Here is a 27,714-nt window from a genome sequence, read left to right as displayed (position 1 = left end):
GCTAAGATTATATGATCTGCTCAAATTTATTTTATGAAAAAGTATAGAAAATAAAGATGTCTGAATGAACTTAATTTTTTTTCCACTATAAGGCTATTAATGTTATTAATTTATTAATCCATGTTTTACAGACCCCCTAAATTTAATATTATTTTTTCAGAATGGTAACCTTTTATTCTGCAACTATTGACTGAGCATCTCTTTTTCCAGGACTATGCTAGCCACTTGAGCTTATCATCTTAATATGGTGTGATTTATTAAGAAGTATGTGCTGCCTGACCAGGCGGTGGCGCAGTTGTGGAAGACCCAGGTTCGAGATCTTGAGGTCACCAGCTTGAGCATGGGCTCATCTGATTTGAGCAAAAAGCTCACCAGCTTGGACCCAAGGTCGCTGGTTTGAGCAAGGGGTTACTCAGTCTGCTGAAGGCCCGTGGTCAAGGCACATATGAGAAAACAATCAATGAACAACTGAGGTGTCGCAACGAAAAACTGATGATTGATGCTTCTCATCTCTCTCCATTGCTGTCTGTCTGTCCCTGTCTATCCTTCTCTCTGACTCTCTGTCTCTCAAAAAAAAAAAAAGGAAGTATGTGCTAAGAGTCAGAAATTACATAGGTGGACAGATAACTTGAACAAAAAAAGCAATAACTTGATCAGAAGGAGCCATGTTTCTTTTTAACCAGGAAGGAAGGGGAAAATGGATTGATATAAAAGTTTCCAGAGGAACTGAGGGCAGGACACCAGATAACCTTCATTTTCTCTTAAATGTAGGAATGAGATTACTAACATACTTGGAGAATTAATTGTTGTTGGTATATAACAAGGATACTTTTTTTAGAAGCTGACTTTTTTATATATCGATGATTTAACAGGTTTATCATGACAGTGAGGAAGGTCAGAGATACATACAGTTTTATAAGCTAGGGGATTTCCCCTATGTTTCCATCTTGGATCCACGGACAGGTAAGATTTATATCAGCTTACAGCATTTGACCTATACTTATTTTTCAGTTACTTGAATAATTGATCTTTAATATTTGACTCGATCCAGTTTCAGAATTATTTGTCATACTTGTTTGTTCAGTTCTGTTCTTTCAAAAAAATAACTATTTTCTTGTCATATTACTAGGGACCCCCTTAGGTTATGTATTATTAAAATATTAAGTTTGTTCAGGTACTGGTTGTAATCCCACCAGAGAAGCAGAGGATAGAACTGGTTTTATTAATAATGAATTGAGTTTATCAAGATTTTCCTTTATTTGAATCATTTTTTCCTAAGTGCCAATAAGTGATATTCACAGATAAATAACTTGCCTGATGGCTGGGAATCTTAGGTTGGCTATAATTAATGTATTCTTTAGATTATGAAAATGCTATGTAACTTAAATTGGTAAGGGGTGGGATTATGTGTTCCCAAAATTTTAATTATGCAGGTGATGAAATAAATACTTAATGAGAATGTTGAGAGGCTTGTTGATTTCATTATATTTATCTATTCTGGTTCTTAATTTTTAGGTCAGAAGCTAGTAGAATGGCACCAACTAGACGTATCTTCTTTCTTGGACCAAGTGACAGGATTTCTGGGTGAACATGGGCAACTGGATGGACTTTCTAGCAGTCCCCCCAAAAAATGTGCCCGTTCAGTAAGTTTGACTAAGAAGTGATGATGGATGATTAAGTGTAATTGTATATAGATGTCTTGTGTAAAATGTTTGAGGTTAAGATAGGAAAGATAATAATGTAAGTATTGGGCAGTTATAGTTTGTGGCTGTACAGCATCTTGGCTGTCCTTATATTTTGATAATGGAGCACATGAAGGTTCTGTCTTCTTAGTGAAATCGTAAAATTCATATTCTCAGTCTGCCTTGCAGCTAGAGTATAGACATGTGACCTAAGACGTGGGTTTAGAATTAATGTGACTATGTAGCATTGAAGAGAACTGATTTGTCTGCCTACCAATAGAGGGAGGACTCACTTATTTCAAAGGCAGCATTGCCAGGGTACCCAGGTCTAAGCAGTAGTAAAAATGATATTTTTGTAAAAACAACTCTCATGGAATAGTTGGTCATTATGACTAATTATTGAATATATAGCTTTAAGGCCTGGCTGTCTGGCCCACCCAGAGATTATTTCTGTAATTAATTTCTATAGTACGCTATTATTTGGCATACCTGTTTGATAATTGGTATCAAGATTAATTACAAGGAAAAGACCTACAAAAATATCAGAATTTCACCTTGGTTGGAAGAGCTGTTAGGGTTTGATTGGCAATGAAGATAAAATTAGTTTTAGAAGACTAATAGTCCATATCATGCACTGATGAAACAGATACTGAAGTAATCACCTAAAATAAAGTGCCTATCTAAGGAAAGGCTAGGGGTGCTTGCCAAGGGATGGTACAGAATTTTCTGTCCCGGAACCCCCATTACTCAGAGCAGTTTTGTTTGAATGGATACAACAGTGTAGAACTAAAACAGTGTTTCACTTCTATCTGTAGACAGTTTACTGTTTGTTTGCTTTTTCATTGATAAGAGAAGTTTTACTTAGGTAGAATTGTTTTTTAGGGCATTACAAAAACCCAGAGTTTCTATAATTGCCTTAAGAGTTTTTTTTATCTTTTGCAGTCATAAGACTGATATTGTCAAAAACCAGAGCCTGAGTTTGTGAGTTACTGAATTTCAACGTAAATTGAGTTTACAACCTCACCAGGTGTCATAAAAATTAAAACACTTGGTGGAAGAGTGAGACCGTAATAATTGGCCAAATACATAGGGATGATTTAGCTGACTAGTACCTCAGACTCCACTTCTTATGCTAAATTCTGATTACTGCAAATTTTCATCAGCTGTGTACAAAAGAAACATTAACAAATAATAGTTCAAACAAGGAAGACATCTGCTTTTCTCAACAAGAAGTCCAGAAACAAGCAGTGTAGGACTTGACTTTGTGTATGCCATCAAGGAACCAGATCACTCCTCTTTATTTCCCCCCTCCATCCTTAGTTTTTGTTTTTGTCCTTATGGTCATAGTTAGATGCTATGCTCCTAGGTATCATATGTAAGCATGGAAAGAAGGAATGGAGTAATGCCTCTATTACAAAGGTAAAACGATAGCCATATATAAGAGTTCTGCTTATTTTAGATGGACACTTTTTTTTTTTTTTTTTTTTTAAGATTTTATGCCCTGGCTGGATGGCTTAGTGGTAGAGTGTTGGCCAGGAATATGGATGTCCCAGGTTTGATTCCCGGTCAAGGCACACAGGAGAAGCGACCATCAGCTTCTCCACCCCTCCCTCTTATCTCTCTTCCCCCTCCTGCAGCCATGACTCCATTGCTTCAAGTGCATTGACCTTGGGCACTGAGGATTGCTCCGTGGAGCCTCCATTTCAGGCATTAGAAATAACTTGGTTGTGAGCATGGCTCCAGACGAGCAAAACATCGTCCCCAGACAGGGGTTGCCGGGTGGAATCTGGCAGAGTGCATGTGGGAATCTGTCTCTTATTTCCTCTCCTCTCTGGAAAAGGAGGAAAAAAAACTTATTTGATTTCTTGATTTTAGAGGAGATAAGGAGAAAAGGGGGAGGAGTGGGAAGTATTAACTCATAGTAGTTGTTTCTTGTATGTGCCTTGACTGGGCAAGCCTGGGGTTTCAAACTGGTGACCAGTATTCCAGGTTGACACTCTATTCACTGTACCACCACAGGTCAGACTAGATGGACACGTTTTCTTGCACAAATGCAGTTGAGGTTCTGTTAATAAGAAAGCAAATTGGATGAGAGATGGGAAACTAGCAGTGTCCATCATAATGTCATTATTTAAAATCAACTTACAGGCCCTGGCCGGTTGGCTCAGTGGTAGAGCATCGGCCTGGCGTGCGGGAGACCTGGGTTCGATTCCCGGTCAGGGCACATAGGAGAAGCGCCCATTTGCTTCTCCACCCCCTCCTCCTTCCTCTCTGTCTCTCTATTCCCCTCCCGCAGCCAGGGCTCCATTGGAGCAAAGATGGCCCGGGCGCTGGGGATGGCTCCTTGGCCTCTGCCCCAGGCGCTAGAGTGGCTCTGGTCGCAAAAGAGCGACGCCCCAGAGGGGCAGAGCATCGCCCCCTGGTGGGCGTGCTGGGTGGATCCCGGTGGGGCACATGCAGGAGTCTGTCTGACTGTCTCTCCCCGTTTCCAGCTTCCGAAAAATACAAAAAAAAAAAAAAAATCAACTTACATGGTACAATATGTTATTATCTTCAGTCAGTCCAAGCCATTGCATGTTATATGGGCAGATCTGTTTGATTTTTGTGTGTATGATAAATTAGCCTTAAGTTTATTATGTTTAAATTTTTTATAGCTATAAGTACTGTGCAATAAACAACACATTAAAATTTTTGACAGTTATTATTACTATTATTATTTTTTGTATATTTTTCTGAAGTGAGAAACGGGAAGGCAGAGAGACAGACTTCCACATACTCCCGACCCGGATCCACCTGGCATGCCAGTAGAGGGTAATGCTCTGCCCATCAGGGCGTTGCTCTATTGCAACTGGAGCCATTTTAGTGCCTGAAGCGGAGGCCATAGAACCATCCTCAGCACCTGGGCCAATTTTGTTCCAGTGGAGCCTTGGCTGCGGGAGGGGAAGAGAGAGACAGAGAGGAAGGAGAGGGGGAGGGGTAGAGAAGCAGATAGGCGCTTCTCCTGTTTGCCCTGGCGGGAATTGAACCCAGGACTTCCACATGCCTGGCTGATGCTCTACCACTGAACCAACCAGCCAAGGCCTAATTTGACAAATTTTGTAAGAGTATCCTTTCATGTACTTTTTAGCTATCTCTTTTGGTGAAGTGTCGAGTCAGATTTCTGGCTCTTTGTTATTGGATTATATAACTTGCTGAGTTGTAAAGTTTCTTTTTGTATTCTAAATACAAATTCTTCCTTGGATGTGTAATTTATAGATATTTTCTCCTAGTCTGTTGCTTGCTTATTTATTTCATAATAGTGCCTTTTGAAATGCAAATTTTAAATGAAATTCAATATATCACTTTTTATATTTTGTGCTTTTTTTCTTATCTAATAATTTTTTATATAGTTTTAGCTATTAAGTCAGTGATCCTCTTTGAATTAATTTTTGTATATGATGTTAATAGGGTAGGGTATAGTGGGGTTTTTTGTTTGTTTATGTATGGCTACTTGTTTCAGCATCATTTATGGAATGTTATCCTTTCCCCATTGAATTGCCTATGTACCTTTATCAAAAATTGGTCATACATGTGCGGGTTTATGCACTATTCTTTCCTTCTTTCCAGTGATTAATGCATCTTTCTTTACACCAGCATTTCACCCCCTTAGTGATTACTGTAGCTTTATATCTTGAATTCTTATGGTTAAGTCCTCCAACTTTGTAGTGATTTTGTTTTTTTCAGGTCTTTCGCATGTAAGTTTTAGAGTCAACTTGTTATTTTCTACAAAGAAAGCTACTAGCACTTTGATGGGAATTGGATTCACTTTATGGATCATTTTGGAGAGAATTGACAATTGAAATCCTAACAGTATTGATTCTGCAGATCAGTGAACATGGCATTCAGTGTATCTCATTTAAGCCTTGGATTTTTCTCAGCAATGTTTTATAGTTTTTATATATTAACCTTGTAGCCTGCAGCCTTGCTAAACTGACTTATTCGTTCTAGTAACTTTTTTGTAGATATCTTTGAATTTTCTATAGAGACAGTCATGCTGTTTGCAAATAGACTTATTTTATGTCTTTCTTTCCACTCTCTTGCCTTTTATTTATTTAATTTTCTTAGACCCTCCAGTACACAGTTAAATAGACATAATGAGAAATCAGACATCCTTGTTTCTGGTATTGGGGTGAAAGTATTGTCTTTCACCATTAAATATGATGAAATTTCCTTCTGTTCCTAGTTTGCTGATTTTTTTTAATAAGGGAATTTTGTACTATGATTTTTCACATCCGTTGAGATGATCATATAGAGAATTCCATTGGTTGATTTTTTTTTATTATTTATTTATTTATTTATTCATTTTTAGAGAGGAGAGAGACAGAGAGGAAGAGAGAGGAGAGAGAGACAGAGAGAGAGAAGGGGGGAGGAGCTGGAAGCATCAACTCCCATATGTGCCTTGACCAGGCAAGCCCAGGGTTTCGAACCGGCAACCTCAGCATTACCAGGTCGACGCTTTATCCACTGCGCCACCACAGGTCCATTGGTTGATTTTTTAATGTTAAATCAACCTTTCATCACTGTGCTAACATCTATTCTTGGTTATAAAGCCTTTTTTTCTTCTTAGTGAGAAGGAGAGACGAGAAGCATCAACTCGTAGTTGTGTCACCTTAGTTGTTCATTGATTGCTTTCTCATATGTGCCTTGACCCGGGGGCTCCAGCTAAGCCAGTGTCCATTTCTCAAGACAGCAACCTTGGAATCATTTTAATGATCCCACAGTCAAGTCAGTGATGCCATGCTTAAGCTGGTAAGCCTGTGCTTAGGCTGGTGACCTGAGGTTTGAACCTGGATCCTCAATGTCCCAAGGTGACACTCTGTCCACTGTGCTGCCACTGGTCAGGGGCATTTCTTTTTGTCTGTATTCATGAGAAATATTGTTTGTAGTTTGTGTATGTGTGTGTTTTGTATTCCTTGTAATATCTTTGTCTGGTTTTGGTATCAGTTAATGCTGGCCTCACAATGAATTGGGAAGTGTTTATTCCTGTTATGTTTTCTGGAAAAGTTTATGTAGAATTGATAATATTTCATCCATAATATTTGGTAGCATTCACCAGTGAAGCTACCTGGGTTTCTTTGTAGAAAATTATAAATTGCAAGTTCAATTTCGTTAATACATATAGGACTACTCAGGTATTTATTTCTTTTTTAATGAACTTTAGTAGATTGTGTCTTTCTAAGGATTTTTTCATTTAACCTAAGGGGTCAAATGTATTGACTTAAATTTGTTCATTATATTGCCTTGTGATTCCTTTAGTGACTATAGCATCTGTAGTGATGTCCTTTCTCTTAATATTGTTATAGTAATGTGTGGCTTCTCTTTTCCTGACAATCTGGCTAGAGGCTTACCAGTTTTATTAATTTAAAGGCTTTTAGTTTCATTGATATTTCTTGTTTTCTAGGTAATTGACTGATATATGTCTTTTCTCTTTTTCCTTCCATGTAGGTGGGTTTAATTTTATTTTCTTATCTCTTTGGGTACTTTTTTTTTATTTAGTAAGAAGAGAGGAGGCAGAGAGACAGACTCCCACATGCACCCCAACTGGGATCCACCCAGCAAGCCCACTAGGGGGCGATGCTCTGCCCATTGGGGCATTGCTTCATTGCTCAGCAACTGAGCTTTTCTTAGCGCCTGAGGCAGAGGCCATGGTGCCATCCTCAGCACCCGGGGCCAACTCACTCCAATTGAGCTGTGGCTACAGGAGGGGAAGAGAGTGAAAGAGAGAGAGAGAGAGAGAGATGCAAGAGGGGGTGGTGTGGAACAGCAGATGGGCCTTCTCCTGTGTACCCTGACCAGGAATTGAACCCAGGACATCCCATGCTGGGCCAATGCTCTGCCACTGAGCCAACTGGTCAGGGCCTCTCTGTGGGTAGTTTTAAAAGTGTGTTATGGGGTTTGATTCCCTGGTCAGGGCATATACAGAAGCAGCTCCATGTTCCTGTCTCTCTCTCCTTGCCACTCTCTCAAAGAAATAAACAGATAAAATTGAATATGGAAATTTAGGAATTGAGACCATTTTTTTCTATATAGGTATTTAGTTCTATACTTTCTCTGTAACTATTGCTTTAGCTCCATACTCAAGTAGTTTCTAGCTATGAGGGAAACTGGTAAATGGAATTTTTGAGCTTGACATATTTTCTTTTATAGACATTATTAGGATTCCATAAGTAAGGATTCAAGAGAATAGATATTGGCTAGGAGGCCAGCAGTATTGGTCATGGTGTTGACCTTTATCAAATCAAGCTATATCCTACGCAATGTCATTGTTGTAAACCTGCAGTCCACCTAAGCCATTGCAGGTCACATGGGCATGTGTACTTGCTTTCTTCTTTCTTTCTTTCTTTCTTTCTCTTTCTTTCTTTCTTTCTTTCTTTCTTTCTTTCTTTCTTTCTTTTTCTTTCTTTCTTTCTCTCTCTCTCTCTCTCTTTCTTTCCTTCTTTCTTTCTTTCTTTCTCTCCTCCTTTCTTTCTTTCCTTCCTTCCTTCCTTCCTTCCTTCCTTCCTTCCTTCCTTCCTTCCTTCCCTCCCTCCCTCCCTCCCTCCCTCCCTCCCTCCCTCCCTCCCTCCCTCCCTCCTTCCTTCCTTCCTTCCTTCCTTCCTTCCTTCCTTCCTTCCTTCCTTCCTTCCATCTGTATTTTTCCAAAGTGAGAAGCAGGGAGGCAGAGAGACAGACTATCTCATGTGCCCAACCAAGATCCACCCAGCATGCTTACTAGGGGGTGATGCTGTGCCCATTTGGGGCATTGCTCCGTTGCAACTAGAGCAATTCTAGCACCTGAGGCAGAGGCCATGGAGCCATCCTCAGTGCCCGGGCCAACTTTGCTCCAATGGAGCCTTGGCTGCGGGAGGGGAAGAGAGAGACAGAGAAGAAGAAGAGGAGGAGGGGTGGAGAAGCAGATGGGCGCTTCTCCTATGTGCCCTGGATGGGAATCAAACCCAGGACTTCTACACACCAGGTTAACACTCTACCGCTGAGCCAACTGGCCAAGGCCTTCTTCTTTTTCTTTTTTCTTTTTTGGGTGATAAATTAGCCGTAACTTTATTTTTTAATATATTATTGATAGATAAAATGAGATTGTTTTAGTTTTTTTTGTTGTTAGCAACCACACATTCTTAACTTTTTATTGTAGAATGTTTTTTAGAGAGAGAGAGAGATGAGAAGCATAAACTCATAGTTGCTTTACTTTAGCTCTGTGTTGTTTGCTTCTCATATGTGCTTTGACCAGAGGGCTCCAGCTGAGCCAGTAACCTTGGGCTTCAAACCAGCAACCCCTCACTCAAGCTGGAGACCTCTGTTGTTTTTTTAAAATTAATTTTAATGGGGTGACATTGATAAAACAGGGTACATATGTTCAGAGAAAACATCTCTAGGTTATTTTGACATTAGATTATGCTGCATTCCCATCACCCAAAGTCCAATTGTCTTCCGTCACCTTCTAACTGGTTTTCTTTGTGCCCATCCCCTCCCCCAACCCGCTCCCTCTCCTCCCTCCCACCCCGTAACCCCCACACTCTTGTCCATGCCTGTGAGTCTCATTTTTATGTCCCACCTATGTATGGAATCATATAGTTCTTAGTTTTTCCTGATTTACTTATTTCGCTCAGTATAATGTTATCAAGGTCCATCCATGTTGTTGTAAATGACCCGATGTCATCATTTCTTATGGCTGAGTAGTATTCCATAGTATATATGTACCAAAGCTTTTTAATCCACTCGTCCACTGACGGACACTTGGGCTGTTTCCAGATCTTTGCAATTGTGAACAATGCTGCCACAACCATGGGGGTGCATTTCTTCTTTTCAAACAGTGCTATGGTGTTCTTGGGGTATATTCCTAAAAGTGGTAGAGCTGGGTCAAAAGGGAGTTTGATTTTTAATTTTTTGAGGAATCTCTATACTGTTTTCCACAGTGGCTGCACCAGTCTGCATTCCCACTAGCAGTGCAGGAGGGTTCCCTTTTCTCCACATCCTCGCCAGCACTTATTCTGTGTTGTTTTGTTGATGAGCGCCATTCTGGCTGGTGTGAGGTGATATCTCATTGTGGTTTTAGTTGGCATTTCTCTAATGATTAGTGATGTTGAGCATTTTTTCATATGCCTGTTGGCCATCTGCATGTCCTCTTTGGAGAAGTGTCTATTCATTTCTTTTGCCCATTTTTTGATTGGATTGTTTGTCTTCCTGGTACTGAGTTTTACAAGTTCTTTATAAAGTTTGATTATTAACCCCTTGTCAGACGTATTGTCAAATAAGATGTTCTCCCATTGTGCAGTTTGTCTTTTTATTCTGTTCTTATTGTCTTTAGCTATGCAAAAGCTTTTTAGTTTGATATAGTCCCATTTGTTTATCCTGTCTTTTATTTCACTTGCCTGTGGAGATAAATCGGCAGTTATACTATATTGCTGCGAGAGATGTCAGAGAGCTTACTGCCCATGTTTTCTTCTAAGATGCTTATGGTTTTATGGCTTACATTTAAGTCTTTTATTCATTTTGAGTTTATTTTTGTAAGTGGTGTAAGCTGGTGGTCTAGTTTCATTTTTTTGCAGGTAGCTGTCCAAATTTCCCAACACTATTTGTTGAAGAGGCTGTCTTTACTCCAGGGTCCTGTTTTCTTATCCACGCAGCTACCCTATGTCTTTTGATCGGATCATTTAATTCATTTACATTTAAGGTTATTATTATTATTTTATTTATTTATTTTTTTCCTGAAGCTGGAAACGGGGAGAGACAGTCAGACAGACTCCCACATGCGCCCGACCGGGATCCACCCGGCACGCCCACCAGGGGCGATGCTCTGCCCACCAGGTGGCGATGCTCTGCCCCTCTGGGGCGTCGCTCTGCCGCAACCAGAGCCACTCCAGCGCCTGGGGCAGAGGCCAAGGAGCCATCCCCAGCGCCTGGGCCATCTTTGCTCCAATGGAGCCTTGGCTGCGGGAGGGGAAGAGAGAGACAGAGAGGAAGGGGGGGGGTGGAGAAGCAAATGGGCTCTTCTCCTGTGTGCCCTGGCCGGGAATCGAACCCGAGTCCCGTGCACGCCAGGCCGACGCTCTACCGCTGAGCCAACCGGCCAGGGCCTAAGGTTATTATTGATATGTAGTTATTTATTGCTATTTTATTCTTTAAAACTGTATTCCTCTTTTGCTTATATTCCCTTTCTCCTTTGATCTGTTTACAACAGGCCCTTTAACATTTCTTGCAGCCTTGGTTTGGTTGTAGTGAATTTCTTGAGTTTTTTCTTGTCTGGAAAGCTTTTTATTTCTCCTTCAATTTTAAACGATAGCCTTGCTGGATCAGTAGTCTTGGTTGTAGGCTCTTGTTCTGCACTACTTTGAATATTTCTTGCCATTCTCTTCTGGCCTCAAGTGTTTCTGTTGAGAAGTCGGAAGTCATCTTGATGGAGGCTCCTTTGTAGGTGATAGTCTTTTTTTCTCTAGCAGCTTTTCATATTTTCTCTTTATCATTTAGCTTTGGTATTTTAATTATGATGTGTCTTGGTGTAGATTTCTTTGGGTTTCTCTTTAATGGAGTTCTCTGTGCTTCTTGAACTTGTGAGATGTTTTCCTTCCTTAATTGAGCGAAGTTTTTAGCTATGATATATTTGAACAAAGTCTTTATCCCTTGTTCTTTCTCTTCTTCAGGAACCCCTATGATGCGGATGTTATTTCTCTTCATGTTGTCTCAGAGCTCTCTTAGAGTTTCCTCAGACTTTTTGAGTCTCTTTTCTTTTTTCTGCTGTGCTTCTGTGCCTTTATCTTGTCCTCTAACTCGCTGATTTGATTCTCAGCTTCATCCATTCTGCTTTTAATTCCTTTCATTGTGTTCTTCATTTCTGATATTGTATTTGTCATTTCTGACTGATTCTTTTTAATTATTTCAATGTCCTTTTTTATATTTGCTATCTCTTTATTTAGGTGTTAGTAATGACCATCTATTGTTGTTCTAATATCTTTGAGCATCCTAACAATCGTTATTTTAAACTCTGCATCTGGTAATATGGTTATATCTGACTTATTCAGGTCCTTTTCTGGGGATTTCTCTTGATTCATTTGTGTTTCATTTCTCTGCTTTCTCATTTTGTCTGTGTAAAAGAAGGTTTTCGCCACTGGAATCCACTGGGTGTGGCCTCTTTGTTCCCTAGGTGTGGTCTGTCTGCAGGCCCACCACCCCCTCTGCTGTTGCTACCTAGGGCATTTGGGTATGGGCTTTGCCGGTGCCTGCCCACTGGGGCTGTTGCTGTGGTTTTCGCTTCTCCTTCACGGGGGTGGCTGTGATCATGTGCTCGGGTGTACAAGCCTCAGTGGCCTTGGCCTTCACCCCGTCCCCACGGGTGGCATTATGCTTGGCCCTGAGGTCGGGTGAGCACCTTTGCTCAGCTGCCAGTCTCCACCTGATTCCGGGCTTTTACCCCACCCTTGCAGGAGGAGCCTGCTCTTGGGATGGCTGCAAGCCTTTGGCTCCACATGCGAGGCGTGACTGCATGCCCATGCTCAGTAGCGGGACTCCGCCTGTTCTGGGCTTTTGGCTACACCCCTGCGGGAGCAGCTGGCTCCCAAGTCAGGCCACAAGCCTTGGTTCCGTGGACCGGGTGAGTGGTTGTGAGAGAGGTTTTCTGCGTAGTCCCTTTAAGAAGAATCCTGGGTCTGAGAAATCAGTCTCTTTCTCACAAACAGTATCCTGTTTTGTTTCCAGCTAAATACTGTCCACACACCTTTTCTAGGCTCTGGGGCTGCAAGCTGGGGCTTTGTTCCTGGGACTCAGGACCCTCCCCTTTATGCTAAACTCACTTCCCGCCACACGAGTCTCTCCCAGCTGCTGTTTGCCCTGGGGAGCTGGGCAGCCCTCTCGCGTTTCTGCTTTTCCTACCAGTCACAGTGTGCCTTCTTCAGTGTTCCTTGGTTGAAGAGTCCTCTTAGTTTAGTCCAAAGTTGGTTTTTCCAGCCTGACCAGGCGGTTGTGCAGTGGATAGAACATCTGACTGGGATGTGTTGGACCCAGGTTCGAGACCCCAGGGTCACCAGCTTGAGCGCGGGCTCATTTGGTTTGAGCAAAATCTCACCAACTGGGACCCAAGGTTGCTGGCTTGAGGAAGGGGTTACTCGGTCTGCTGAAGGCCCATGGTCAAGGCACATATGAGAAAGCAATCAATGAGCAACTAATGTGTCGCAATGAAAAACTGATGATTGATGCTTCTCATCTCTCCGTTCCTGTCTGTCTTTCCCTATCTATCTCTGTCTCTGACTCCCTCTCTGTCTCTGTAAAAAATAAAAAATAAGCCTGACCGGGAAGTGGCACAGTGGATAGAGCGTCAGACTGGGATGCGGAAGGACCCAGGTTTGAGACCTTGAGGTCACCAGAGCGCAGGCTCATCTGGTTTGAGCAAAAGCTCACCAGCTTGGACCCAAGGTCACTGGCTCGAGCAAGGGGTTACTTGGTCTGCTGAAGGCCCATGGTCAGGGTACATATGAGAAAGCAATCAATGAACAACTAAGGTGTCGCAACGCGCAACGAGAAACTGATGATTGATGCTTCTCATCTCTCCGTTCCTGTCGGTCTGCTCCTGTCTATCCCTTTCTCTGATTCTCTCTCTGTCTCTGTAAAAAAAATAAGTAAATAAATAAAAAAATAAATAAATAAAAATAAAGTTGATTTTTTTAGATGATGGTTCTTAAAATTAGTTTGTAATCCACTTTGGTTCTGGGAGGTGGAAGTTGGTATGTCCACCTACTCCATCGCCATCTTTCCTTCTCAGACTTCAGATTTTTAAACTAGTGACCTCAGCATCCCAGGTCAATGCTCTATCCACTGCACCACTGGTCATGCTATTGTGGAAATTTTTAAGGGTACTCAAAACTACAAAGTATTTATTGAACCTCTATGTATCCAGTAACTAATTTCAATAATTATCAACAAGTAGCCAGTCTTATTTTATCTATATTCTATATTTTTCACATTATTTTGCAGCAAATCTCAGAATTTGTTGTTCCACTCATTATATAAGGTCTACAGAAAGTTCTGTCTGTTTTTGGAATAAAACAAAATACAAAGTTTTCTTACCGTCAATAAACTTTATTAAATAATATAATTGCCATTATTATTAATGATTTCTTGCCAGGGTGAGGGCAATTTGTATATCCCATTTTTGAAAAATGTTTTATCTTTTGATGCGAAAAATTGAACCAGTGCTTGTTTGATATCTTCTTCATTTTTGAATTTTTTGCCCTTCAAAAAATTTTGTAAGGACAAAAACAAGTGATAGTTGGAGGGTTCTAAGTCCGGGGAATATGGTGGATGCGACAGACATGCTTTTATAGCATTTCTTCCTTGTTGAAATTTGTAAAAATTACAGTGGCGTAAATGAACTTTATCAGTAGCCATGGGTACACTATCGCATCACACAAAAGACTAACGTGAATCAACTTTGTTTTAGTTAATTTGCTACATCAGTATGTATACATTAAGTGATAAAAATAGAGAGGCACACATGCACCAAATAAACATGTGCTTATGTGTCGAAACTTGTTGTGATAGAAACAGACAGAACTTTCCGGTAGACCTTATACTTTGGCATGTACCTTTAAGAGAGAAAGGCCTTTTTTTAAGACCAAGTAAAAGTTAAAAAAAAAACCCAAAAACAAAACCAAGTAAAAGTTTATTTATTATTACTTTATTTATTGAATTTATTGGGGTGACATTGGTTAATAAAATTATATAGGTTTTAGGTATACTATTCTATTAATACATCATCTAATATTGTATTGTATATTCATCACCCAATTCAAGTCTCCTTCCATCACCATTTATCCCACCTTTAACCTCTTCTACCTTCCACTATCTGCCTTTCCCTCTTGTAATCACCATGCTGTTGTCTGTGTCTATCTATGGGCTTGTTTTTTGTTGTTTTTGCTTAATCTCTTCACCTTATTCACCCAGCCTCCAATTCCCACTCCCCCGCCCTGCCCCAGGGCAGCTGCCAGTCTGTCTGTAGACAAAGGCTCTTTTTAAAACATTACCAATACCATAACACACCCTTTAAAAATGAATAGTAATTTTTAGTATCATGATAAGTCTAGTGATCAACTTTTGGTTATCTTAACAAATAATTTTTTGGTGTAGTTTTGAGTTAGAATCTAAATAATTTCCACTCAGTGTTTTTTTCTTTAAATTTAGCTTTTATTTTATTATTGTTTAAATTGTTTTTATTTAAATTAAGTGAGAGGCAGAGAGACAGACTCCCGCATGTGCCCCGACCCAGATCCATCCAGCAAGCACCCTACTAGGCAATGCTCTGCCCATCTGGGACCGTTGCTTCGTTGCTCAGCAACCAAGCTATTTTAGCATCTGAGACAAGGTCACGGAGCCATCCTTAGCACCTGGGACCAGCTTGCTCAAACCAACAAGCCACGGCTGTGGGAGAGGAAGAGAGAGAGAGAGAGAGAGAGATGGGGGAGGGAGAAGGGTGGAGAAGCAGATGGTTGCTTCTCCTGTGTGCCCTGACTGTGAATCAAACCTGGGACATCCACATGCCTGGCTGACACTCTACCACTGAGCCAACTGGCCAGGGCCTAAATGTAAATATTTTTATTATTTTTCTTCTTTTCTAAGTGGGAGGAGGGGAGATAGAGAGACAGACTCCTGCATGTGCCCCACCAGGAGCACCTTGCAACCCCCATCTGGGGCCATGCTCCCAATGGAACTATTTCCAGTGCCTGAGACAGAGGTTCCATGGTGCCATCCTCAGCACCTGAGGCCAATGAACTTGAACCAATCGAGTTATGGCTGCGGGAGGCGAAGAGAGAGAGAAGGGGGAGAGGTGAAGAAGCAAATGGTTGCTTCTCCTACATGCCCTAACCAGGAATTGAACCTGGGACATCCACATGCTGGGCCAACACTCTACCACTGAGCCAGCTGGCCAAGACTTTAATTTTTAAATTATGTTTGATATACATTATTAGCTTCAGGTATAAAACATTGATTCAGCATTTATATACCATATATAATTATTACAGTATTATTGATTATATTCCCTATGCTACATATTACATACCAGTGTGACTTACTGAAAGTTCATACTTCCTAATCTTTCTATTTTTTTGCTCATCCCCTTACCTAATTCCCCTTAGTTTGTTCTCTGTATATGAGTTTGTTTCTTCTTAGTTTTAGTTGCTTATTGTTTTTTTAGATTACATATATAAGTGAAATCATATACTATTTGTTTTTTACTGACTTATTTCACTTAGTATAATACTCTCTAGGTCCATCCATGTCACAGATGACAAGATTTTGTTCTTTTTTATGGTTGAGTAGTATTCCATTGTGTATATATTACCTTTTCTTTATCCATTCATCTATGGATGGACATTTAGGTTATTTTTATATCTTGGTTATTATAAACAATGTTGCAGTGAATGTAGGGTGCATGTATCTTTTTAAATTAAGGTGTTTCTCATTTTCTTTGGGTGAATACCCAGAAGTGGAATTTTTAGGTCATGTGGTAGTTATGTTTTTAAAATTTTAAGAAATCACCAGACTTTTTTCTTAGTAGTTGCACTAGTTTATAATGCTATCAATAATGCATGAGAATTCCCTTTTCTCCACATTCCTTGTCAACACTTGTTCTTTATTTGATAATAGCCATTCTGACAGGTGTACGGTGATAACCTTTGTGGTTTTTAAATTTTTGTTGTTTTTTTTTGTGGCAGAGTCAGAGAGAGGAACAGGTAGGGACAAACAGGAAGGGAGAGCGATGAGAAACGTCAATTCTTCATTGCGGCTCCTTAGTTATTCATTGATTGATTTCTCATATGTGTCTTGACCGGGGGGGCTACAGCAGACTGAGTGACCCCTTGTTCAAGCCAGCGACTTGGGCTCAAGCTGGCGACCTCAGGGTCTTGAACCTGGGTCCTCCACATGCCAGTCCGACACTCTATCCACTGCGCCACCGCCTGGTCAGGCCCTTTGTGGTTTTGACTTGTTTAGTGATTAGTGATGTTGATTATCTTTTCATGTGTCTGTCTGTTGCCCATCTCTATGTCTTCTTTAACGAGATGTCTATTCCATTCGTCTGCCCATTTTTAATTGGATTGTTTGTATTTTTGATGTTGAGTTGTGTGAATTCTTTACTTATTTTGGGTATTAATCCCTTAGCAGATGTTTTAGGTTTTACATGTAAGTTTTTAATGCATTTTGAGTTTATCCTTGTATATGGTGTAAGAAAGTGGTCTAGTTTTATTTTTTTGCCTGTGGATATCCAGTTTTCCCATCCTCATTTATTGAAGAGACTGTCTTTTCTCCATTGTATATTCTTGCCTCCTTTGTTATAGATTAGTTGACCATATAAGCATGGGTTTATTTCTGGGCTCTCTCTTGTTTCATTGTCCTGTGTGTCTGTTTTTTTTGCCAGTACTATACAGTTTAATTACTGTAGTTTTGTAAAACAGTCTGAAACTAGGGAGCATGACACCTTCAATTTTGCTGCTTTTTCTTGAGTGCTTTGGTAAATAACTCAAATTTTGTGACTGAATAAGTTTAGTGAAATTTGTGATATTAGAACACATTTATCAAAAGGAAAACAAATTTGTATTTCTCATGATCACAATGAAAATCTTACTGTAATTAAGCTTCAGAAAATATAGTTGTTTTTCCAAATTTTTACTGTATGGTATTTTGTTTTGTTTTGAATGTTAGAGATTTGTTAGATTTTTTGGAAAATGATAATTGTTGAGTTATTTATTGATATTCTTCTGTGTGGCAAAACAATGTTAACTGAAGAGTAGTATAATGATAAGCAAGGTAGACATACCTCTTTGTATAGTTATTTTAAAGATTTATTTTGGCTTTATATTTAAAACCTTAATTCTTTTTCTGGACAGGCAATAAACTTTTCTTAATTTTACTTATTTTGATGCAAAAAAATCTCTCCTATGCTCACCTTATCATGCCAGGTGGAATGACAGTTTTTATTTTTGTTTTTAATATTCATTCCAACTTCTCTGTATAAGACAGAGTCATTACCCTCAAATAGCTGAAAATTAAAAGAGATACATTTGGTAGAAAATAATAATGACAAGCTGATTATCATATTTCTTGTGTCATGTTTGCCTTGACTATCTACTTTTTGGCTTAACTGTTTTTCTTTCTCTTTTCACCCATGTTTTATGACTGATCTTGCAGGAGAGCCTTATAGATGCAAGTGAAGACAGCCAGCTAGAAGCTGCCATCAGAGCCTCCTTGCAAGAGACACATTTTGATTCATCACAGACAAAACAGGATAGCCGCTCAGATGAAGAATCTGAATCTGAACTTTTTTCTGGCAGTGAGGAGTTCATATCCGTCTGTGGCTCTGATGAAGAAGAGGAGATAGAGAATCTTGCCAAGTCCAGAAAGTCACCCCACAAAGATTTGGGGCATAGAAAGGAGGAGAACAGAAGGCTGCTGACTGAGCCCCCAGCCAGGACTGAGCCTGCAACAACCACAAACCACCAAGGATTGCCAGCCATGGATTCAGAAATACTGGAGATGTCACCTGAAAAATCAGATGGAATAGTAGAAGGCATAGATGTAAATGGTGAGTTATGTTCTAGTTCAGGGGTTGGGAACCTTTTTGGCTGAGAGAGCCATGAACACCACATATTTTAAAATGTAATTCCATGAGAGCCATACAACTATCTGTGTCCCTTACACATTATCCAATAAAAATTTGTTGTTGTCCCGGAGGACAGCTGTGATTGGCTCCAGCCATCCACAACCATGAACATGAGCGGTAGGAAATGAATGGGTTGTAATACGTGAGAATGTTTTATACTTTTAACATTATTACTTTTTTTATTAAAGATTTGTCTGCGAGCCAGATGCAGCCATCAAAAGAGCCACATCTGACTCGCGAGCCATAGGTTCCCGACCCCTGTTCTAGTCCTACCTTTACTTGAAACTTGAATATTACTGAAAGGGATGTATTTGTTGGTTTAAATTAGTCTTCATCCTAAGCTCTTGTATCCCTTTTTTTTTTTAACCCAAGGACCAAAAGCACAGCTGATGTTGCGGTATCCAGATGGGAAAAGAGAACAGATCACTCTTCCAGAGCAAGCTAAATTGCTAGTAAGTATATCTAATCGGAAGCACTTGCTTGTAGGAAGAGAAGTAATTAATTGGTATAATTGACTTGATGATTCTTTGAAATAAGTGTTAGGGATTCAGTATGACTTCTGACTGGAAACTTGACTGAGGTTAATTGTAATTCTTATTAGTGTATTTCCTTTCTGACCTATTTTTGACAAGTCACATAGTGTCTGTGCCAGTCAAGAGTTTTCTGTTTCATGGCTGCATATTATTTTCCAACTGAAATTACTACCTGAAAAAGGGAAGTCATGACACTGGTGGGCTTCTGGCTTTCCTAGTGGCTGGAACTGCAAAATGGTTAAGAAACAAGGTCATTTTTCTGTGTGTTTCTGTTATGGGGCCTGTTTGGTTTCCCCCTTGTTACTCTCTGCTTCACACCATTCTTTATATACTAGTGGCTTTTGTTTACCTTTTAGCATGTACATGGTCCATCATAGTGGTGCTGAGGGCCTTTTCCTCTAAAGTCCACAACTGATGGACCTTTCCTTTGTCTTTTTCAACTCCTGGTAAAGAGAATGAGTTTGTCTAGCTTAGTTTAGCCTATGAATGAATTCCCCTTGGGTCATATGTTTGTTTATATCTCACCGTTTCTGTGGCTAGAGATAACCTGATTCTAGAAGACTGTGTGACTGGAATGCAAGTTGGATCTGACAGCTGGTGCTGATACCCAGATTGTCTCCCAGCTCTAGTAACTGGAAAGGAATGTAAGATGAAACAATGGATGGAGCAAGTGTAGCCCACTTTTATGAGAAGTTTGGTTGTAAAGTTAGAGGGGAAAATGATTGAAAGAGACTGAGTCTGACCAGGCGGTGACGCAGTGGATAGAGCATCGGACTGGGATGCGGAGGACCCAGGTTCAAAACACCAAGTTCGCCGGCTTGAGCATGGGCTCAGCCAGCTTGAGTGCCAGGCTCACCAGCTTGAGTGTAGGGTCTCTGGTTTGAGCGTGGGATCATAGATATGACCATATGGTCACTGGCTTGAGCAAGGGCTCACTTGCTCTGCTGTTACCCCCCCCCCTCCCAGGTCAAGGCACATATGAGAAAGCAATCAAAGAACAGCTAAGGTGCCTCGGTCCTGGCTGGTTTGCTCAATGGTAGAGCATCAGCCTGGTATGTGGAAGTCCTGGGTTTAATTCCCATCCAGGGCACAGAGGAGAAGCGCCCATCTGCTTCTCCACCCTTCCCCCTCTCCTTGACCCAGGTGCTGAGGATGGCTCCATGGCTTCCACCTCAGGTGCTAGAATGGCTCCTGTTGCAATGGAGCAACACCCCAGATGGGCATGCTGGGTGGATCCTGGTTGGATGCATGCGGGAATCTGTCTCTGCCTGCTTCTCACTTCTGAAAAATAAAAAAAACAACTAAGGTGCCTCAACGAAGAACTGATGCTTCTCATCTATCTCCCTTCCTGTCTGTCCTTATCTGTTCCTCTCTCTGTCTCTGTCACAAAAAAATAAAAATAAAAAAAGAGAGAGACTGTGAGCATGTTTAAGTCTGATGGGAAGCATCTGTAGCGAGGGAGGTGTTGAAGATAACCTACAAAAGCGGGGATGTTCTGTAGTGGCATGGTTCTGAGAAGGCAAGAGAGGATTTAATGTACAGGTAATAAGATTGGCTATTGGTAGAATGAAGGATGTATCTTCCTTGATAAAAAGAAGGAAAAGAAAACCGATCACATATTTCTAACCGAGGACAATAATTTTATACATAGATGATAGATTTGTTTATTGGGGAAACAATAATAATCCTATATATTTCAGTATTTCTTAATGGCCCTAAATTGGATATGAATTTATTAAATTCCCCAGTATAATAGGAAGGGTCTGTTATATTGGCCCTTCCACAAGGGTAAGGTTTGGTTATCTGAAAGAATAACTTAAATTTCATATTTTATCTGATATGATAAAAATGAAATCTTTATGTAATTCTTTAATGTGCTTTCTCTATTTCTATCTAACAGCCTTGGCTTTCTTTTGTTTTCTTAGGCTTTGGTGAAGCATGTCCAGTCTAAAGGATATCCAAATGAACGTTTTGAACTTCTCACCAACTTCCCTCGAAGGAAACTCTCTCATCTGGACTATGACATTACATTACAAGAGGCAGGCCTTTGTCCTCAAGAGACTGTCTTTGTACAGGAAAGAAATTAACATCATGGCCTGACCTCTCTCAGCTTACCCCTTTTCTCCCTTTTCCTGTGAGATACCATGTCACTGAGTATGAATTTTGGCTCATAGGACCATAGAGCCAAAGTTGGGCAAGCACGTCACCTGCCTTCTCTTGTATCCTTGCTCTCTCTTATAATCAGTCTCTTTCACTCCCTACCCCCTTTCTACCCTCTCCTCTCCTATTTTCGTCTTTCCTACTTTTTTTCCTTTCTTACCTAATCAGGTGACCAAATGGAAGTGTGAGGATAAGACCTCCCAGTACTGGCAGCAGGAAATGTGTGTTCCAATAAGTGGTCTCTTGCATGGCACTTTTTCGGGATCAAATGATAATGTTACTCCTCAGATGTCTTTGGTAAAAGAATGGCTAGATTCAGAATAAGAACAACGTCCCTTTTTTGTAAGCCCCCTTTTTAGTAGGAAGAAGAAATTCTCTAACACATTTTGTTTTGTTTTATTGTTCATGTAGAAAATATCACATAACAGAATATCCAGGCTTTTGTTTACATGGAAAAAGCATCCCTTATAATTCATCATTTTTTTATTTTATTTTTTAATTTTTAAGGATTCCCATCCTATCAGCTAGAATTATTTCCATGAGATGTGTTATTGGCAGAATGAGTGTTAAATGTTGGTGAATAGAGTGGGGTGGCTTTCAGTATCCTAGCCTGAGACAGCTTTCTTGTGAACTATATTGATCCTGCTAGTCCCGGAATGGACTTTTAGTGAACACATTGTGGTGACCAGGATAGGAAGGTGCTTACTGTTTTTGCCAGTACAGCGTATTAGTTCTGTTGGCCCTTCCATTGTTTGGGTCCATAAGTGATCTGTAGGAAGGCAGCTATTTAATAATCATGCAATACAATGGCTTACAGTTGTAACCACTATGGTTATTGATGTCCTGTGTGCTTTAAGGCATACTTAGGTATGTCCCGAGGGAAAAAGAAAGATGCAGCTGAGAGTAGCTAACCATGTTCCTTTGGTTAGAAATAATGATTTGTTCTTCTACCCTTTGGTTGGAACAGTCTCTAAAAGGCTCTGATGAATTAAATGAGCTTAATTCCTCATGCTTTTTCTTGCAAGAGGTATCAACACTGAAAGCCTCTCTAAGGGGAAGACCTTTAAATTCAGTTCAAAAGACAACATTTAGTAAGGGAGGTGAGGAAGATTGCCAATAGTCTTCAGATGTTGTGGGTTGCTTTCTGTCAACAAAAGCCACGTTCAAATTGTAGTTGTGAAAGCTTTTTTCAGTATTGTTTAGAAAATGCCATCTTGAATCTACATAACACTATTCGAATTATCAGCTTCACTACATGCTCAGTTTTTATTTTGAGCTTTAGAGTCCTCTGAAGAGGTAGTAGTGATTCTGGTGGCAAAATCAAAACTTGAACTTGCTATAAAACCATAATATAAAATGGAGCTATTTCATTTATTGGGGGTTTAGATTGATTGATTCTTCTACTTGAGGGACATAAATTGCTATTGGTAAGAGACCTTTAGGTTTCAGTCTGTTTTAAGATCACTTTCTTGGTAACTAGGGGATTTAAAAAAAAAAGATGCTATGTGTTTGTTGCTAGTACTCAATTTAGAGAATGTGGTTTCTAATGGTTGAATTTTGAGGGACCCTCCCTAAAGAACAAGTAATATTTCTCCTCAAGGAAATCATGGAAAATTCTGTTTATTCTTCAGTGAGTCCTTTTGGATTAATGTTCTTACATTTTTTTCTAAGTCTGTGTAAGTGCTTATGTATAAGTATATAATTGTATAAATATTTATAAATATATTTATATAATTACAATTTCATTTATACCTTGAGTCAAAGTTCTCTCTTTAGATTGGTGATTGAGTAATACCATTTTGGTGTTTTTTCATATGCTCTTGAGGCTAACAGCTTCTGAATTATTGAGGAAATATGGTTTTTGTGTTAGTTCCTCAATTGTATCTCTGATCTTGGATTATAGACTTACTATCAAAGATGCATTCGAGGGTAAAAAAATTGTTGATAGTAGACAAGGTCAGAATCTAAAAATTCAGGGAGGTACAGGGTAAGAAGTGAGGGCATGCCCAGTGTTGGTGCTCTGGTGGCACCATCTCCACTCAGCAAAGTCAAGTCACAGCTAAAGCCCAAATCTGTCAAAAATGTGAAGTCAAGAACTTTCCCTATAGGACTCTGTTTTATACTTTCACCTTTTAGCTTCTCTTTATATATAAAACATGTCGAGAGAACCTGACGCAACATGTTCATCAATGAAAGGATGTCGTTCTTTTTGATAAACCCAGCCCTGGCATATCTATTCATGAGAAACCAAAGTGACTTTTTCAACTGTGAGATGACCAAGTCTATATATGAAGTGATTTAAGTAAACATGTTAAAGAGGTGGGGCCTGAGGTATTGACCCTTCTTAGATAAGCTGGAGTGTTACAAGATGTAGATTTTATATTATTTTGAGGCAGGATTGTAATCTGGGCTTGACATATAGGCCCATGGGAAGGAGGAACTATGGATTGGACATGGGAGGAGTGAATAAGGAATATTGCTTTATTCAAGAACTTAATCCACTTAGGGAGTATACTTCCCCTAGGTTGTCTTATTTCCTCTGCAGACTCCTTTGCTTTCTGGAGGAGAGGTTTTATTGAATAGATTAAATGAGATTAGTAAAATAACTTAAAAAATAGTTTAAAATAGTCATTCCTTGTAGGATTGAGAACAGCTTGAAAGAGATTATCAGAGGTAGGGAGGAAGAGAAAAGGTAGACTTTGAGAATAAGTGAGGAAACAAATACAAAGAGATAAAATGAAAACCGGTGGGAAAAATGGTGACAGCAAACTTCTTTTGAAATTGATTTAGGAATGAACCAGAGGAGAAAAATAACAGCCAAATGAGGGAAGAACAGAGAACTAATTTTGAGTAACTAACATGGGCTTAGGTACCTTATATGCATTTTCTCCTTTAAATCTTTCTAAGAACTCAACAAAATGAGTATTTCCCCCATTTTATAGATAAGAAAGAAAATTAAAGTTCAGAGAACTTGTTCAGGATGCTACAGCCTGTAAGAGAAAAAGTCAAAATTGGCATTCGGAGTCCATCCTCTTTTTCACTCCCGTGCTATTGTTGTTTCCTGTGCCGAGAATTGGCCCAAAAGGTTATCTTCTTGTTCGGTTCTGTAAATTATCATCTGGTTATGTTTCCTTTAAGCTTGTGGGATTTGTGCCTATAAATTCTTATTTACACCATTATTTTGAGGAGCTGATTACTGTTTTCTTGAAATGATGGACTGATAAAAATGTGAAAGGAAAAGAACTCTGTGGCATTATTTGCCAAGAATAAACAGAAGGGATAAAAAGGGATTTTTATCTTTTTTAAACCACTTTTCAGAAAAGATACAATTTTCTTTTCTATATCCCACCCATACCAGATTATTGAATCCTCTTATGTATATGTTTTTAAGTATTGTATAAAATTCTTTTTCCTTGACTGTGTAAGTCAGTTATTTATTGAGTCCTTAATCAAAATTGAAAATATCTTGAAATCTAAGATCTAATTCCTGCCTGTTATCCATTTGGAGAGACACTACACATGAGATAATTGGCAGACATGTAAATGCTTATCTTTCTGGAGCTGAACTATAATTGCAGTAGATATTTAGGAAGGGGAAAGAGTAGTATGTTTTAGTTAGGCAGTCTTCACAAAAATATAAAACTGAAAAGTGGCAAATACTGTAGCTCAGATTTTTTTTTTGACTCACCTGTATTCTTTCTTTCCAGCTTTTGTAACTGCTTAGGGCATGAATTTTATTAGTAAGGCATACCTAATACCCAAGTAGGAAAGAATTAATGGTCCCAGGACTAAAGATTTTAGCTAGCAGGGATCTCACTTGGACACTTAGGAAAATACTAGAGGGAGCCACTAGCAACTGAAAAATGAAAGATTTAACTTCTCTACCCAAGTACAAATTAAACATATATCATGTATGATATGCAGAAGTGCACTTAGGTAACAGCTCTGCTACTAGTTAACAGTGACTTGGACTAGATCGAGTTCTCAGTCTCTTCAAGTAAACGGGCTTGTGATTTTAAAATTTGGCAGGGCTGGGGAACTGTGGAGTTAAGTATTGACATCATTAATTTCATAGATGGAGAAAATGTAAATGTGCATATGAAATTGTAGACCCCTTGCAGAAACTATAGGAGCCCACGGAATCTAATCGACCTGAATTAGATTATTTTTGAAGTCCTTTCCACTCCATAATTTTGTGCTTCTAGTCTCTCCTGTTCGTTATATATTATCTCTAGGCTAATTATAAAATTATATTTATTAATCAGTTCCTTTGCTTTTTTACTGTGTTCAGGTTTCTTTTGCCCAATAACTAACCTTGCTTGAGTGAAATCTCCAAAAAGGAGAGTATAATATTGTAGCTACTGATCTAGTAATCTTTTAAATGCAATTCATTAGTTTAAAAAAATTATTGCAGTATTCCTAATTGTTGTTGAGTATGACTAAAATATAATTAATGAGAACCAAATATTTCACTGACACCCAAGTTAAATTTAATCTTACCTGTGTGCTTAGACAAAACTTTTCTCACTGAGCAATTGTTAGGAAATAGATTTGTGTAAGTTGTGAAGTTTACTTACTTTTTTTTTTTTTAAGTTTACTTACTTTTGACAGAAACAACTTTTTCAAATCTGGTTAGACTTTTAAAAATATTTTTTATCCCATAGTGTATCTCCATTGTGTTCTTCTCTTTCTCATCCTCTTTCATTTAACTACGTAAGAGTAAATTATAGGATGCAGGTTGGTGAATAAGTAATGTGTAAAAGTAAATGAGAGTGGAAAGAATCAGCCCTCTGATTAACATGGCAATTTCCCAAAAATAGAAGCCTTGATGAAAGGCTACTTAAAGACAGCTGTGTGCTATGAATATTCAACTTTATTGATTTGCCTTGCTTAGCACTTCAGCTATTGTCTTGCCATGAAACTTAATTGCACTGTGCACATTTTAGAATAGTGGCAAGAATATTCTTTAGTACTGAAAATAACCAACAGAGAATACCATGCCAATATGTTGATTTCTCCTCTTAGGAGAAATTTGGTATTTTGATAATGGTTATTTTGGCCTTTGACTCACCTGTATGTCAGTCTTGCTAGAGAGGCAGCTTAGAATCAAGAGTATTTTCCATAGAGATTATGATGACCTTGGTAGTTTTCCCATCAAAGTGAACTTCTGGTTAAAGTTACTGGATGTAATGATATGAAACCCTAATTAGAAAATCTTTTAATCCTTTTTCTTTCACTTTTCTGTTCCTGATTTTTGACATCCTTTCTCTGAAAATTAGTCATGATCTTGAATGAAACTGGCTATGTTTAAGAAATTCATTACTAAGTTTTAATATGTAACATTTTAAAATTTTATAAATTAATATGCAAATGAAGAATTTGAGGCAAGCATCATCTTTATAACTCATTTTCTCTCTACTTAAGAATTCTCTTATTCCAAATATAGAATGGCTAGCGCCATGACACCTCACCACCCTTATTTTGGCCTACTGAAGGTTCTTTGTGTTGCTTAGGATGTCAGTCCTTCTCATCAACAATGACTTTTGGTACATGCCTTTCTTTGCCATAGATCTGAAAGTAGAGTTGGGTAATCCAATATGAACTACATTAATAAACCAATTTAACATTTCTGTAAAATATTTTCAAAAGATAACTACATTTACTTATAGAATTAGAGATACAAATACTAATGCTAGTTTTTTGCCTAAGAACAGTCACATTAGTCTATTAATATGGGAAGTTGGCTTGTACTTAATTCTTTTGCAGTGAATAGCAAGTTTTTGTTGTTTGCTTAGTGGTATTTCCTCTACAGAGATCAAAATGCCCTAAGATTTTATATCTCTTATAAGGTCACTTGGGTTTTCAAATAAGAATAGTCAAGTTAAACTGAACTGAACATAAAAATTTTATCTCCATTAAAAGAAGTTACTAACTTAACTGAGCTACCATGAATCATTCATTTATTAGACATGGTAAATAAAATGAGAAACATTTCAAATCTTAGAAAAATCCTGACCTGCAATTGAAATTTCCCTTCCTTTAAATCTTTTTTATTTGCTTTTTCATAGATTCAGTGCGGGCTTCTTAACTGATAAGGGAGAGATTCTTGATCTGGAACCATTCCCTGCCATTCTGCTTTTCCTTCCTGTCAAAGCTGCTGGCTTCAGAGTACATATTACTAGGATCTGTTTCAAGTTAATGACATTGAAATGTTGATGCTCAGTTGGATATGTTACGGTTTTCAACAAAATGGTTTTTATAGTGTGCTTTCTCAAAGCTTCTGTGTTATTAATGAAAAATATCAATAAATTAAATGGCGTGATTCAAAATTAAATAGGTTTTGGACACTAATCATATGCTCTTAATAACTTTGATAATTTATTGCCCTGTAAGTTAAACCTCACATGGAGTGACCATTGCCACCAGAAAAATCTCATTTTACCTGAGAATGAAAGTAGTGTGTGATTTCCACTTATTAGTTAATGAGTAGTAAGTTTATAGTAGGAACCATTTATCGTAGGCATTTTGGGACTTGGGCCTTGTTACTTTCCTGACTTTGTCTCTTTTGTTTGGAAAGGCAATTTAAAATACCTGCTGGGAAGCAGTAAAACTATGAGATAAGCCCCTAGTTTTAGATTTAGAGAGATGAGTACCAGTTTAT

At 38.9% G+C, this 27,714-nt stretch overlaps 1 protein-coding gene across 1 annotated transcript in view; it reads left to right on the top strand.

The window, feature by feature from the left end:
* UBXN7 (UBX domain protein 7) overlaps positions 1-24,673 on the top strand; it is a 91,805-nt gene extending 67,132 nt beyond the window's left edge. The window contains exons 7-11 of the mRNA XM_066241848.1: positions 873-963; positions 1,516-1,643; positions 17,889-18,282; positions 18,733-18,812; positions 20,819-24,673. Coding sequence (XP_066097945.1) covers positions 873-963; positions 1,516-1,643; positions 17,889-18,282; positions 18,733-18,812; positions 20,819-20,980 — 855 coding nt within the window. The 3' untranslated portion in view covers positions 20,981-24,673. The remainder of the gene's footprint in view (positions 1-872; positions 964-1,515; positions 1,644-17,888; positions 18,283-18,732; positions 18,813-20,818) is intronic.
* Positions 24,674-27,714: the final 3,041 nt, after the last annotated feature.

The sequence above is a fragment of the Saccopteryx bilineata genome, chromosome 8, assembly GCF_036850765.1.
Source record: "Saccopteryx bilineata isolate mSacBil1 chromosome 8, mSacBil1_pri_phased_curated, whole genome shotgun sequence".
In the NCBI taxonomy this organism is placed as follows: Eukaryota; Metazoa; Chordata; class Mammalia; order Chiroptera; family Emballonuridae; genus Saccopteryx; species Saccopteryx bilineata.
The sequence above is the reverse complement of the archived record's forward strand: the minus strand, read 5'-3'. Positions and strand labels throughout refer to the sequence as shown.